This window comes from Panthera leo, chromosome C1, assembly GCF_018350215.1.
Source record: "Panthera leo isolate Ple1 chromosome C1, P.leo_Ple1_pat1.1, whole genome shotgun sequence".
In the NCBI taxonomy this organism is placed as follows: Eukaryota; Metazoa; Chordata; class Mammalia; order Carnivora; family Felidae; genus Panthera; species Panthera leo.
The window spans coordinates 53,610,320-53,626,184 of NC_056686.1; the positions used below are offsets into that span (position 1 = coordinate 53,610,320).

The window sequence follows — 15,865 nt, forward strand, 5'->3', positions numbered from 1 at the left end:
TCATGTTGGGTAGAAGGGGCAAGCTGTTCTGGAGTTTAAACTGGGAGGCCTAGTAGTGGGTCACCCTAGATTGTTTAGTAGCTGTGTCAAGCATTTCAACTACTTTGTTTAATAAACCATACCTGTCATTGCCAAAGGTATAGGTAAGTGAGTATCTGGAAGCACCCCTGCCATTACCCTACAATCATCTTGTAGAAAAAGGTACAAATTAACCAAAAAAAATGGGCCTTCTTGGCATCCCCAGAGAGAGAAACTTGACTAGCAATTATCTGGTTACCAGAAAAGGGTGAACCAATAGATTGCTCCTCCCTCCCTTTGCCCACTGTTAAACATTAGGGATTTGAGATATTCGTTGTTGTTGTTGTTGTTGTTGTTGTTGTTTAGGCCAGTAGTGTTGCAGAGTACTTTCTGATGACACCATCCATATAAAATCTAGTCTTTTTTCAGAATTCCCTACATTAGCAACCAGCCTAAGCCACCATCATTCCTGACTTGGGCTCCTCAGCAGTCTCCTGACTGCTCCCCCCCGGCTACTCTCATGTCATCTGCATCCATTCTCTGTACTGGCTTAAGAGGAAGGAAAAAAGGAAAAAAAAAAAAGAGAGAAAAAAAAAAAGAGGTTAGAGTGGGAGAGAGCCAAAGCATAAGAGACTGTTAAAAACTGAGAACAAACTGAGGGTTGATGGGGGGTGGGAAGGAGGGGAGGGTGGGGGATGGGTATTGAGGAGAGCACCTTTTGGGATGAGCACTGGGTGTTGTATGGAAACCAATTTGACAGTAAATTTCATATATTAAAAAAAAAAAAAAAGAGGTCTTTGGATAATACAGATGAGAGTCACTCCTTCTTAAATATTCTCCCAGCTGCTACCAGGACCTTGTATGATCTGGCCCTTCAGTCTGCTTTTTTGCCATGTGGGATTTTATTCATTTTATTCAAACATAGCTGGCTTTATCTGAACTCAGGGCTTTGTACTGGCAGTTACCAGATTCGATAGTGATGATAATAGCTAATATTCCTTAATCACTTTGTGCATGTCAGGTACTGGGCTGAGCCCTTGAAATACATCCTCATGTACTAACCACACCCTATGAGGCAGGTAGGTAGGTGCCACTCACCACATTTTTGGAAAAAAAAAAAAAGGTTAAAAGAGGTCACAGAGTTTGTCCAAGTCTAAACTTCTCATTTTTTATTATCTAAATTAGTAAATATCTAATCATTTGGGACTCATACCTAGTATTTTGAGGCAAATGATAATCTCTACCAGTATAGTCTTATCCCGTAATGATTTATACTCAGAAGACCTGGGTTGCTCTGCTAGTCCTGACTGGCAGCATGACTCTAGACAAGACAGACTCTGAGAGTCTGTTTTCTTATCTGCAGAATGGACATCATGTTAATACCAGTCTTGTACGATTGTGATACTGCTCAGAGCCAAACAGAATTCCAGGAACATTGCCGATGCTCTGTAATGGGTTAAATGAACACGTGTGTTAGATGAGTGAAAATACTGAAGGTTGCCCCATGGTGTTGTGGATTCCTTCAGTAAGACAGAAAGAAATAAGAGCTCTGAGCAAGTGTAGTTTGGCTCACTCTGCAGCTTTTTTCATGTTCTCATGAGAGCTGGAATAAAATTAGGGATAGTGCAGGATTTATAAGATAATACTATAATTAAGTATCCAATAGGCAGGTCAAAACATTGTATTCTTAATAGAAGTTAAATGCATTGTAACCCTACAGGATTAAAAAAAAATCCAAATATGTAGTTTAAATGGTCTATTTTTAATTTAAAATATACCTCAAAATTTGTTTTTATACCTTTCCTGGAATGGAATCTTTTAACTAAGAAATTGCTATATTAAACAACTCTTCTTTCTGTGTTTGAACCCTGTTCATACCTCTTCCTGGCTATATTAAAAGAGAATGTGGTATCATATTCCAGAAGTTGTTTAGTGTGATAGCTGCGTATGGAGAGGAGTCACTTGAGGAATTCATTTCCTTTTGCTCTGTTCCCTTAGGTCTCAGAATGCAGTTGGCCCATTAGGCAGGCCCCCAGTCTGCACAACCTTTTTGCTGTGTGTCGGAATATGTATAATTGGCTACTACAGAATCCCAAAAACGTCTGTGTTGTCCACTGCTTGGTGAGTAACCTTTGTTGTTGTCATTTGTGGTAGTTGGGTTTGGTTTGGCCAAATACAGCTGGCTCTATAGAGGCTGGTGAACAGGTAACATTTAAGCTGAATAAACTTTTTGAATCCCTACTTAGGAATTAGGAGATGTGAGGGATATAAAAATGAGGGAAGAATTTATTCTTCTTGCCTTAAAGCTTGAGTAATAGTGAGAGAGGCAGATACATACACGTAATACAGGGCCTCTACAATGTGCTAAGTATTATAAAAGAGGTAGAAACGAGGACTGTGGGTACACAGGCAAAAATACCATTGAGTTCTGTGTGAATGAAATTGATAAACACATTGGAATATTTACCTTTTTGTTTTTGAGTGAAAATGAAGAAGACCCCTATGCCTTTGTAAGTAGTCACATAGATTGATTGTATTTTACAGAAATTTCTAGTGGGACTGATGAATTTTCCGACCACTGACTTCTTAGAGTCTCTTCCCCCAACTCTTCTCTGGTGGCCTCTTACCTGTTGTTTAAAAGTCAACATCTGGGGGCGCCTGGGTGGCTCAGTCGGTTAGGTATCCGGCTTCAGCTCAGGTCATGATCTCACGGTCCATGAGTTCAAGCCCCGCATCGGGTTCTGTGCTGACAGCTCAGAGCCTGGAGCCTGTTTCAGATTCTGTGTCTCCCTCTCTCTCTGCTCCTCCCCTGTTCATGCTCTGTCTCTCTCTGTCTCTCTCTGTCTCAAAACTAAATAAAGGTTAAAAAAATTTTTTTTTTTTAAATTAAAAAAAAAAATAAAAGTCAACATCTGGTAAAACTCTTTCTGACTCTTGACTATTTTCACTGTATGGACATTCCCATTGTATATCTGAATGTCTTCTGTGGCATCTAATATACTGCATCATCATGATCTGGTGGTGTGCCCGTTTTCCTACTAGACTGTGAGCATCTCACAGGCAAGAACTGTATCTCCTTTACCTTTGCACCCCAGGTCTGAGAGGCTTGAATAAATGATTGAATACATGATCAAGTGAACACACAAGTGGAATCTGAGCATAAATACTGGAATTACTCGTTATTTTTTTTTTAATTTAAAAAAAAGTTTTTTTTAAAACGTTTATTTATTTTTGAGACAGAGAGAGACAGAATGTGAATGGGGGGAGGGTCATAGAGAGAGGGAGACACAGAATCTGAAACAGGCTCCAGGCTCTGGGCCGTCAGCACAGAGCCCGACGCAGGGCTCGAACACACAGATTGCAAGATCATGACCTGAGCAGAAGTCAGATGCTTAACCAACTGAGCCACCCAGGTGCCCCTACTCATTCTTCTGTAAACTTCAGGGTGTATTTTTTTTTTTTTTTTTTTTTGCTATGTGATTACTTGATGATCTTCTCCCTCCTTCTTGAGAGCCAGTTGGCTAAAAGAGGAGGAAAGTGAAAGAACATATTTTCTTCTTTCCATCTCACATCCCCAAACTCTTGGCAACAAAGGAAAAATTTCGTGTCCACGAACGGCCAAAGGGTTTTCCTGTCGGAGGCACAACAGATTGTGCAACAGAACAGATTCCTTTCAGGGACTAAGCAACTTTAGGCACTTTGGTGATTTTCTCTTCATGCAAAAAATTTCTAAAAGTTCAGAGAGCCAAAGTCTGACAGCTTTGTAAGGGAAGATGGCTCAAGAGAGAGAAGAGGCTTCCAGTTCTTATGATACAATCTTGAAGAATAAAAAGCCAATGAAGAAGAAAAAGAAGCAAAGGATTATGACACCATTGCTGCTCTCTAGCTCACTGAAAAAGGGTACGCATGAGTCAGACATCTGCATCAAGTCTTTGGGAAATGGAATTGAAGCTGGAAATGGGAGCTTTTACTTTTGTCATATATATTTCTGTTTTATTAAAAATAATAAGCATATACTCATCTTTTAGTAAAAAACTAATTAAACTGTTAAAAAGATTTGCATGGTAGATAAAAGGAGGGGGACACATCCAAGAACCATGAATCAGTTAAGAGTATCAGGAAGGCTAAATCTAAAAGAATTAAGATTAAGAAAAATGTCTTTAAAAAAAGGAAAAACCTGTCCTTGAAATAAGGACAATAATAAATGCTTGAGGCACATGATATAATCTTAACTCTTTTATTCTGTTTTCTTTGTCAGGGGAGCAAATGTCAGGCTAGGACAGTAGTAACAATGATCATTAAGACAGAGCTGATAGGTAGTGAGATAGTAAAAGAGCCTCACAGTACTTTAAAAATAATCCACTCTCTAGACTTAAATTATGTCTCAGAATGCTGAGAGCACTTGGAAAAGCAATCATGGATTCCTTATGTAATATGAGGAAACAGGAAGAAGAGGTGCCAGGCAAACAAAGACAGGAGAGTTTTTCCAAAATACGGAGGAGGTTGATCCTGGAAAGTTACAGGCTGGTGAACCTGGTGGCACTTTAAGGCAAAAGTCTAATATAAATCTTTGCACAGATGATTTTAAACTCTTAGGAAAAAGGAGTCTTCATTGGTTCATTATGAATGTGCATATCAAAACAGCTGAACTTTTACAAGACCAATAGACTAGTAGGGATAGCTTATTGTATTCCTGCAAGGTATTTCCCAATTTCCTATAATCAAGATAGAGAAATTTGGGCTAGGTTATTATACATCTAGTTGGATCGTGGCTCAGTACTTGCTTCCAAAGGTAGGTGATTAATGGATCAGCATCTTCCCAGGAGAAGGTTGCGTTTGGTTGCCCTTTTAATTAAAAACAGTGATGAGGATATGAAGATCAAGCTTCCAATATTTCTCAGAAATGGGAGGGTCATATAATGAATCTGGATTTTAAAAGCCTTTGCAGGTTGGTTGTTTAACGGAAACTAAGAATGTGAAATTAAACACAGGATAAATGTGAAGTCCTGAATCTTGTTGTAAAAGATTAAATATATTTGTCTCTTAGCTTAACACATCATTTGAAAAAGAACTAGGGGTTTTAGTAGATAGGAAAATCAATAAGAGCTTAGGGTGTGACTTAGCCTGCATATAAACTAGTTTGGCCTAGGATTATGTTAGTAAAAGCATGGTGTCCAGAATAAAGGAGATGGTATTTCCTCTCTAGTTGGTTGGAGTGCACCTCATATTTTGCATTTCACATCTGGGTAGCACATTTAAGGTTGTTGTTTTAAAATGGGTCTGTTCAGAGAAACTTCACCAAATGATGTTTCTTAAAATGGAATATCAAGTGAGGAAGAATCAAAGAAATTATATATTAGTTGGGGTCCTTTAGAGAAACAGAACCAATATATAATGCATTTATTATAGGAATTGGTTCACACAGTTACAGAAGCTGAGAAGTCCCACAATTTGCTGTCTGCAAACTAGAGAACCAGAAAAGCTGGTGATGTAATTCAGTCTGAGCCCAAGGCCTGAGAACAGGGGCTCTGATGTCCCAGGGAAGAAGGTAGACATCTCAGTTCAAGAAGATAGAAAATTCACCCTTTCTCTGCTTTTTGGTTCTATTCAGACCCTCAACAGATTAGGTGATGCCCATGCACATTGGTGAGAGTACATCTTTTTTTACTCAGAGTCAAACGCTGATCTCTTAAAAAAATTTTTTTTAATGTTTATTTTATTTTTGAGTGAGAGAGTGAGAATGAGCAGAGGAGGGGCAGAGAGAGAGAATCCCATGGAGGCTCCACACTGCCAGCACAGAGCTTGTGTGGGGCTTGAACCCACAAACTTCAAGATCGTGATCCGAGCCGAAGTCAGACACTTAACTGATTGAGCCACCCAGGCACCCTGAATGCTGATCTCTTTTCAAAACACTCTCATAGACAATTCTAGAAGTAATGTTTTACCAACTGTCTGAGCATCGCTCAGCCCAGTCAAGTTGACATATAAAATTAACCGTCACAGATTGGGTGTGCCTTTAACCTGGAAAATAAAAGAGTTGGTGGAAGGGGAGGGTATTTCAGATATGTGAAAGGCTACCCCAGGAAGAAAGAAGTAGGTTTACTCCTTCCTGACAGAAGAAAAAACGAGGATCATTGAGTGGAATAGACTTCAACTTAACATAATTCAGGATAAAGAAGAACTTTGTAAGCTGGGCTGGGCTTGGTTTCTTCAAGTAGCAACAAGCCTCCTGTCACTCAGAGTGTTCTAGAAGAGCCTGGGCCACCATCTGTTAGGAATGTTACATGCATTTCTCCACTGAATGTGGTTGAATCATGTGAAGCTTCTTTATTTTGTATGAATCTAGAAACATACTTTGGGTAAAATATATACATAGCATATTCCAAAGAGCAGTATTTGCCTAATCTGTGAACTCTACCTCCGGCTTGCAACCAAGAGACCTCAACTACTAGTTCTGATCCTATGAGTCCAAAGTTACTTTGAAGATTAGACTATTTTCCCATAAATATATGCAGATCAAATTTGTGTTGCTTGGTTTCTTAGGTTAGTAGAGAGTCAGTTTTACCCTAAGAATAAGCCTTCCTTGCTGCTTTGTGATTTGAAGAGCTTGGGACAGAGTTTGGTTTTCAAGTGAACACATTTTATTTTAAGTTTATTTATTTATTTTGAGAGAGAGTGAGGGAGAGAGAGAGAATCCCAAGGAGGCTCTGTGTTGTCAGTGCAGAGCCCAGTGCAGGGCTTGATCCCACGAACTGCGAGATCATGACCTGAGCTGAAATCAGGAGTTGACACCTAAGTGACTGAGCCACCCAGGCACCCTCAGGTGAATAATTTTGAACAGAAAATCATTCTGTTAAGAAGAATTCTCCCCATTCTCTCTTCCCTCTTTTAACTGCAAGTACAGCCATTCTCTGTGGTGAGTGGCTGACTGGGCCACGTTTGTGACAGGTTTATGTATCTTCCTTGGCAGGATGGACGGGCAGCATCGTCAATTCTGGTTGGTGCTATGTTCATTTTCTGTAATCTCTACTCTACTCCTGGCCCAGCCGTTCGATTGTTATATGCAAAGCGACCCGGAATCGGACTGTCGCCATCCCACAGGAGGTAAAGTAAGCTAGATGCAGAGTAGGCACAATTTCTAATTGGTATTGTGCACTTAAGAAAAGGGAAACCCTTTTTAGGTAATTGACTTATTATATTTCCGTTACTTGCAGTTTCTTCTTTTTTCTTATTTATTTATTTAAAACAATGTTTATTTATTTTGAGAGAAAGTGTGAGTGGGGGATGGACAGAGAAAGAGGGAGAGAGACAATCCCAAGCAGGCTCTGTGCTATCAGCACAGAGCCCGACGTGGGGCTTGATCCCAAGAACCATGAGATCATGACCTGAACCAAAATCAAGAGTCAGACGCTTAACTGACTGAGTCACCCAGGCACCCCTTCTTTTCTCTTATATAATTTCCCCTTCTTACTTTTTTTGAGTTAAAAGTGCTTCTGATGATAAATTCTAAAATTTTTCCAAAGCCGGCTTTTAGCTGATCAACTTAACCTGGCAGATCAAATAGGAACAGATATGCCAATGTGAAGTTGGCATAAAGCTCCCATAAGCCTTTTTCATTTAATAAATTACCCCTTTACCAGTTCTTTGGGGGGGAAATACAGTCATGTCACTAGATAAAAGCTTTCATAAATTGTTGGTTGCATTCTCTTTTGGTAGTTAACGTTTAAGAATTTAACACAGTAAATTGTTATTATAAGTTAGTAATTTACAAGAATAGACTTCATAGCCAAGATTGATTGCTTCTTTGGTCTGGTGTGCTGGGTACCCACAGAATGTCAGTCTTCTGTTTCAGATACCTGGGCTATATGTGTGACCTCCTAGCAGACAAGCCCTACCGCCCTCACTTCAAGCCTCTCACGATTAAGTCCATCACTGTCAGTCCAGTCCCTTTTTTTAACAAACAGAGAAATGGATGTCGGCCTTACTGTGATGTACTGATTGGAGAAACCAAAATATATACGACCTGTGCAGATTTTGAACGAATGAAGTAGGTCATGATACTTTTCTTCACTTCTTCTTAGGAATTGCTCATTTCTTATCTAGGTTGAATTATATTCTTCCTGTGAGGAATACATCATTGTGAAAAGGCTGATATTAAAAAAAAAAGTTCTATGTAGGTTCAATCCTAGAAAAGCATAAGTAAACCAAGGGATGCTATGGCTCCCTCTCAAATGGAAATACAAGCTAAGGGACTAACATGAATTATGAGGGTTAAGACAGTGGTGGGGACAGAGGACCTGCATGCTTAGTTTCTAGGTGAGCAGCTAGGCAGATGGTGATATAATGAAAGAAGTTACAGAATCCAAAATAAAAAGCAGGTACCAGTAGGAGGTGGTAGGGGGTATGGAGAGAAGGGAGTAGATGGTGACATAAAATGAAGTTAGTTTGGAATAGGTTGAATTTGGGAATTGGTATCTAAGACCCTCACAGAGCATGGCTTTGCGGTTTCTATACTGATCTTGGTTGGACATTTTTGTTCCCTCTGTCTCTGCTTTTACTATTAATTTAAAGTTAGGAAACAACAAGTATATCAGGGCTAAGTGTATTTGAGGATTATGAGATCTGCAGAGTAGGGATGGGCAGTCAATTTATCTGAAGTCTAGATGGGACAGAGGGGGGGCGCGGTTTACCATTAGACCAACACCATCCTATGGCAGAACCAGTTTGCACCCATGGCTGTGCTCCTGACTCTGCTTAAGATAGGAAATGGTTCTTGGGCCCAGTCTTGGGCAATAGGTTCTTTGGCTTGAGCCACAGACGACTATACCTATGTGATCATACAAGATTGGACTCTTTCAATGTATATTTTTGTCTCTGTTTATAGAGAATACCGTGTCCAAGATGGAAAAATCTTTATTCCCTTGAGCATCACTGTGCAAGGAGATGTGGTTGTTTCCATGTATCACTTGAGGTCAACCATTGGGAGCCGACTACAGGCTAAGGTATGGTTTCAGGAAGAATCATGGCATAAACTCTTCTGAGCCTTCAATAGGGTATTTTATTTTATTTTATTTATTTTATTTTAAAAATAAGCTCATAAGCTCAGCATGGAGTTTGAGCTCATGACCTCAAGACCAAGAGTTACATGCTCGAAGCACCTGGGTGGCTCAGGCAGTTAAGCATCTGACTCTTGATTTTGGTTCATGGGATGGAGCCCTGCGATAGGCTCTGCGCTGACAGCATCGATCCTGCTTGGGATTCTCTGTCTCCCTCTCTCTTTGCCCCTCCCCTGCTCACACTCAGTCTCTCTCAAAATAAATAAATAAAAGTTAAAAACAACAGAGTTCCATGCTCTACTGACTGAGCCAGCTGGGCATCCCTTAATATGAGGAGGATTTTAGAGTATATTCTCTGTATCACTTTGGGCTTGAGTGACTTGTGGTTTTAGAATTAGAAAGAACCTTTAAAGATTATTTATGTTTGTTTCCCTCATTTCATAGGGAACGAGACTCAGAGAGAATGTGATTTGCCCAAAGGCCTTGGCATGATGACTTTGTCAGAAACTGACAGCTCTAGAACTTGTACCAAACCTTGAGATTTAGAAGCTCATGCCCTTTTGTATAGTGTCCCATTTGGATCAGTGTGAGAGGAGATATTTCTATTGAGGATGTAGGATTAAGTAATTATAGTTTTTCAATGTTTTATTAGAATAACATTCATATAACATAAAATTCACCCTTTCAATGTGCACAATACAGTTATGTTTAGTATCTTCAAAAGGTTATACAGCACCACCATATCATTCCAGAACATCATCATCCTCAAAAGAAACCCTATACCTATTATCGGCCATTGCCCCTCCCCTCTTCCATCCCCTGGGCAACCACTGATCTACTCCCTGTCTCTAAGGGTTTGCCTCTTTTAGACATTCATGTAAATGGAATCTCATACAATATGTGGTTCTTTGTGGCTGGTTTCTTTCACTTAGCATAATATTTCTGAAATTCATCCATGTCGTATCATGTATCTCTGTACTTCATTCCTTTGTATGGCCAAATAATATTCCATTGTGGCTATATCACTTTTTATTAATCTCTTCATCAGTTGATGGGCATTTTGGTCATTGCCTCTTTTGGGATATTATGAATAATGTTATAAGTAATTGTATTTTAATTCATCAAATATTTGCCAAGTGCATGCTCTGTGCCAGCCATTGCCTTAGGGGTATAGGATTGACAAGAATAAGACTGTCCCTGCCCTCAGAGAGCTCAGCCTAGCAGGAGAAATTCACCACATGTACGAATATCCACTCACATAGTAGAGATAGGATGAGATACTATAATGGGAGTGGTCCGCTTTAGTCATTGGTGGCTACAGAGAGGATATGAACTTTCAAGGTGGCCGTTGAAGGATGAGTGCATTAGGTTGCAGCAGGGGCATCCTGGACAGAAGGAATGGAATGAGCCAAAGTATGGCAGTATGCAAGAACATGGGACATTAGTGGAAGAGGCAATGGCTTGCCAAAGCAGAGTTCATGGAGATGAGAGGCTAGAAATGACGCTGGGCCATTTCCAAATGGGAAGGTCACTTAGTGTTCATAATAAACAGAAGCTCCAATGTAGAAACAGTTGAAGGTGCATGGCTCCCCAAAGTATAATTTCTTGATGCAGTTAGTCCCCTTTCCCTGGTTGATTGTCACGTGCTTCTCTCATGTATTTGTAGGTGACCAACACCCAGATATTCCAGCTTCAGTTTCATACTGGATTCATACCACTGGAAACCACAGTTTTAAAGTTCACCAAGTGAGTGCTACTTGGACCGAAATGCCTTTTCAATATAAGCAGCTGGGAAATGCTGGAAGCCTAATACCCAAGGTTCCTTTGCTCTGTGCTGCAGCAAGCCCTGGAATCCTGTGCTGCAGGACTGTTGAGTGTAGCTAAACAACACAGAGAGCCTGGTTGCATTTCACAGCTTGCATTTGGGTATAATTTGTCTTGAGTGCAAATGGATCAAAGACTTCAAACAGAAAGGTCTAAAATTCCATGTGAGAGAACAAGACTGAACAAAGAGGAAACAAAGTATCAATACTGTGGCCCTTTGCATCTGTGTATCCCTTTGTGTTTTTCAACAGTGATGGCAGTTTAATCAATGGTATGATATGAGCAATGACCCTTGAGACAGGATGCCAGGCTATAGCACTAAAGCAGGGTACCCTTCTGTACCAGAGAATGAACCTTAGTTGCTTTATTATAATGTGGTTTAGGGAACTCAGAGGGATGGCTGAAGCCAGGGTGATAGGTGGGAGTTGTGGGAGTCAGGGTAAGGGTAGACATTCAAGAGCTCAGGGTGGCAGCTGGGGACTATCTCACTATGTTAACAACTAATTTAGCCTTGCCTGGGCATACTGGCTGGATCTATTGCCCTACTTCCTAACATGCTTTTATATGCAGTAATATCCAAATTCTTTTTTTTTTTTTTTTTAATTTTTTTTTTTTTCAACGTTTTTTATTTATTTTTGGGACAGAGAGAGACAGAGCATGAACGGGGGAGGGGCAGAGAGAGAGGGAGACACAGAATCAGAAACAGGCTCCAGGCTGGGACAGAGAGAGACAGAGCATGAACGGGGGAGGGGCAGAGAGAGAGGGAGACACAGAATCGGAAACAGGCTCCAGGCTCCGAGCCATCAGCCCAGAGCCTGACGCGGGGCTCGAACTCACGGACCGCGAGATCGTGACCTGGCTGAAGTCGGACGCTTAACCGACTGCGCCACCCAGGCGCCCCCCAAATTCTTTAGTTGTACTTATTATTCTCCCCTTTCCTCTAGTGAGGCCAGAAGAGTAAAGTACCTTATCTGGTTAGTGATTGATTTTTCCCTAGAAATGAGTCTTAGGGTTAACCTGAGTCAACCTACAATGGTGTCTGTGCTGAACATCATGCTGGATCCATTGTTTTTCACTGATCTTCTTTTAAATTGCTATTTAGACCTGAATTGGACGCATGTGATGTACCAGAAAAATATCCTCAGCTATTTCAGGTGACTCTAGATATAGAACTACAGCCCCACGACAAAGTGATAGACTTAACCCCACCATGGGAACATTACTGCACGAAAGATGTCAATCCCAGCATCCTCTTCTCTTCTCACCAGGAGCATCAAGAAACTCTGGTCTTAGGAGGTATGAGTCACCTGGAGGTTTTGTTTTCAGGATAAAGCCTCTGTGTTATTATCACTTTGACTTATTTCCTATTTCATTGATGCTGCATGGCCTTTTCTCTTGCAGGACAGGCTCCAATAGATATCCCTCCGGACAACCCCAGGCATTTTGGGCAAGGTGGCTTCTTTTCCTCTCTCTGTTGGCAAGGTACTTCTATGCATTTCTCTAAGTTACGTGGTTAGATACTTAAGTCATGTGGTGATTCTGTAAACATGGTTTGTTCTCAAAGCAGCTTCAAAAAAAGAAGCATTTAGAAGTCATCCCTGTTCTTCCTTACTTCACACCGTCCCTGCTCATTCTTTTTTCAAATCAGGCAGTTTGAAATTACCTCTCTACTTTGAACTTCATGGATACTCTTAGACTGATGTAAAAGGCCATTTAAAGCTGAATTCTACCTTTTCTTTCTATGCTGTCTTTTGCATTACATCTTTCCTGGACTTATGAATCAATGTGATATTTTCTAGGATTTCCCTTTATGCTGCCGACACACAAATTAACAAAAGACTCTATCTCCTGCCCTTGAGTACATATTCTGAAAATATAAAATCTGGCATTTCCCCCAGAGGGATCTCGCCACTAGGAGGGCAGATCTAAGCTTCCCCTGGTGCAGAAAAGGCAAATACTTTGCCCATATGTCTCTGCTACATGCTTTAACAGCCATGGCAAAAATTGGTCTCAATCATAGTATCCTTTTCCACCAAACCTGGACATGTTTTTAGAATCTCTCCAACATAACACTTCAGATTGCTGCCATCAGTAGACTGGCAATGGCATTCTATCCATACACATTCGCCTCCTTGCTATAGAGTTTGCTGAGGTTAACTGCAAGATTGAATGTAGAATTGAATCGTAAGGACTTTCTGTAAGAAAGGGGTAGGAAAATAGCTTTGACAACTCTGTGGTTAGAGTTTTCTTGGTTGACCTTTCTTCACTGTGTGAACATGAGACAGTATTCCTGTTGCCTATGGAATTTTCCATGTTTCGTGAAAAAAAAAGTTCACAGAATTCCTTTGAATTAAAAGCCTTACTTTCAGAATTTCCTCCTGGGAAATGGGAACTCATAGGGATGGCTGAAGCCAGGGTGATAGGTGGGAGTTGTGGGAGTCAGGGTAGGGGTAGACATTCAAGAGCTCAGGGAATTTCCTCCTGGGAAATGGGACCAATAACATAAAAAAATTGGAAAACCCAGTGAAATCTAGATAACAGGTTGACTCCCCAGTTTCCCCCAGTAACAAGTCCCCTACATCTTCCCTTCCTCACATAAGGGCTTTTAATTAAACTTCACTTTTTCCTCTCCACTGACATTGTAGTAATTTAGAAGTCATTCCTGTTAGTAGGCTCTGAAATAGGTTTTAGCAGAAATGCACAATTTCTTATCTGAACTTCACAGAAGTATTTCAGGAATGCAAAAGTTTTTTAATTTTAGGCGATATGGGATATAAATGGTATATTACTCAGCATCCCCAGCGGCATCTCAGACAACTTGTAATGGAGCGTATTAATGTTTCCGCAGTGAAACATGTAAAAATAATCACTTTGGGTGAGATAAATGAAGAGTATACATATGTACGTATCAGTTCTGGTCAGATTTTTCCACCAGCCAAATTTGTTCCAGACTTAGAGAAACCTTTCCCTTTTCATAGCTTTTTGCATTTCAGAATCGGGAATTAGGGATGTGGATCTGCCCTTGATTTAGAATGTGGGTCTACCTAACATTAAATAACCAAGTTTCCTTGAAGGATCTGTCTCAAGGAGGGCCTGGAAAGTCACCCATCAGCCTCGCCATCCCTTCCCCAGAAGAGACCTCTTCCCTGCTGCCCACTTTATGCTGAATGTATCGCCGTCCAGGATGGTATAGGGACCATCCTGAGCGGAATCTCTGTGGCTATTCACTGGTTAGGTGTGTGGTTGGCTTCTACTCCTGACTGTGGGAGGAAGGCCTTGCTTTTGGCTGCAGGCCACATGGAAAAAAAAAAAAAAAAAAGAGGAATCAGCAAAGGATTAAGAAATTATGGGACTTTTTTTCAAAGCACCTAGAAGAGTACCCGGAAGATGATAATCATAATCATAAACACTTAGGTACTACTTAATATTGATCTGAACACTTTCTGTTTATCATCTCATGTAGTTCTCACCATAGCCATTGGAGTTAGGTACTATTGGTTACCCCCATTTTGCTGAGGAGGAAACCAAGGCACAGAGAAGTAAAGTAACTTTCTCAGTGTCACAGAGCCAGTAATTAGAGCTGGGATTCAAACCCAGCCTGTCTGGCTCCAGACTTCCTGCTTTTCCCTGCTCCACGATACTGCCTCTCAGCTGCTCAACAAAAGGTGATTGGATGATGGGAAATACATCCAGCAGTTTTCTATTGGTAAGGGTCTGAGAGCATTGTTTGCTCAGGGCTGCTGCCTCTCTCTTTCAGAGTTATGTACCAACTCTAACTCACAAAAATCAGTAATGCTGGGGCCAGTAACTAACTATTTATTGGCATATTGGCCTTCCTTAGATCAGAAATCGGAAAAATCATTCTGTGAGGAGGACCATGCTGCCCTAGTGAATCCAGAAAGTGAGCAATCGGATGATGAACTGCTGACCCTTTCCAGTCCACATGGCAATGCTAGTGGTGACAAACAGCATGGAGCTAAAAAGCCCAGCAAAAAGCAGCAGGAGCCAGCTGCCCCTCCACCCCTTGAAGATGTGGACCTTCTGGGTCTAGAAGGATCTGCAGTGAGTAAGAACTTCTCTCCGCCAGTGGCTCCTCCCACTAATTCTGAACTGCTGAGTGACCTGTTTGGAGGTGGAGGTGCGGCGGGGGCTGCCCAGGCTGGACAGTCAGGGGTGGAAGACATGTTTCATCCGAGTGGACCTGCGTCTACCCAGTCGACACCACGCCGCTCTGCCCCCTCCACCTCTGCATCTCCAACCCTAAGAGTGGGAGAAGGTAATTTTTTCCATGTTACACTAAACCTCTCAATTTTGAATTGGAACCTTTGGGCCAAGCAGGTAGAATTGAACTTTCCTAATAAGCTAGACTTTTCTGGTCTCCCTGAAAGTCCCTTAGAGGTCTCTGTTTTCAGTTAATGGGGAAATGTCCATTTTGGTAGGACAGTGTAAGAGTGAATATTTGAGCTCTTCGCCCTTTCTTTGGTTTTTTTGTTTGTTTGTTTGTTTGTTTGTTTTCCTCCAAAGCTTCAATCTCTGGGCTGCTTTAGTTACTTCTTCTTGGAGATGTAGATTGATGAATTATTACTAATAATAACAGCTAATATTTGTGGGCTACTTACTATTTGCCAAACATGGAATTTAACACTAAACATGGATTCAGTTATTATAAAAATCTGGCAGTTAGGTGCTTTTATTATCCCTATTTTTTAAAGTTTGTTTATTTATTTTGAGAGAGAGAGAAACAGAGCACACAAGCTGGGGGAGGGGCAGAGAGAGAGAATCCCAAGCAGGTTCTGTGCTGTCAGTTGCGAGCCCAACGTGGAGCTGAACTCATGAACTGTGAGATCATGATGTGAGCTGAAGTCAAGAGCCAGACACTTAACCTCTGAGCCACCAGGCACCCCATCCCTATATTTATAGTTGAGGAAATGGAGGCTTAGGGTCAAATTAGTAGCATACATTTATAA

General features: G+C 41.0%; 1 protein-coding gene across 7 annotated transcripts in view; it reads left to right on the forward strand.

The window, feature by feature from the left end:
• DNAJC6 (DnaJ heat shock protein family (Hsp40) member C6) overlaps window positions 1–15,865 on the forward strand; it is a 101,019-nt gene that overhangs the window by 64,057 nt on the left and 21,097 nt on the right. For 6 of the 7 annotated variants that reach the window (XM_042952083.1, XM_042952088.1, XM_042952084.1 and 3 more), the window contains 8 exons: window positions 2,017–2,139; window positions 6,989–7,122; window positions 7,871–8,065; window positions 8,903–9,020; window positions 10,741–10,820; window positions 12,001–12,194; window positions 12,300–12,380; window positions 14,740–15,174. In XM_042952083.1, the coding sequence (XP_042808017.1) occupies window positions 2,017–2,139; window positions 6,989–7,122; window positions 7,871–8,065; window positions 8,903–9,020; window positions 10,741–10,820; window positions 12,001–12,194; window positions 12,300–12,380; window positions 14,740–15,174 (1,360 nt within the window). Of the gene's footprint in view, window positions 1–2,016; window positions 2,140–6,988; window positions 7,123–7,857; window positions 8,066–8,902; window positions 9,021–10,740; window positions 10,821–12,000; window positions 12,195–12,299; window positions 12,381–14,739; window positions 15,175–15,865 lie in introns of all 7 variants that reach the window. The other variant, XM_042952089.1, reaches the window with a different exon arrangement.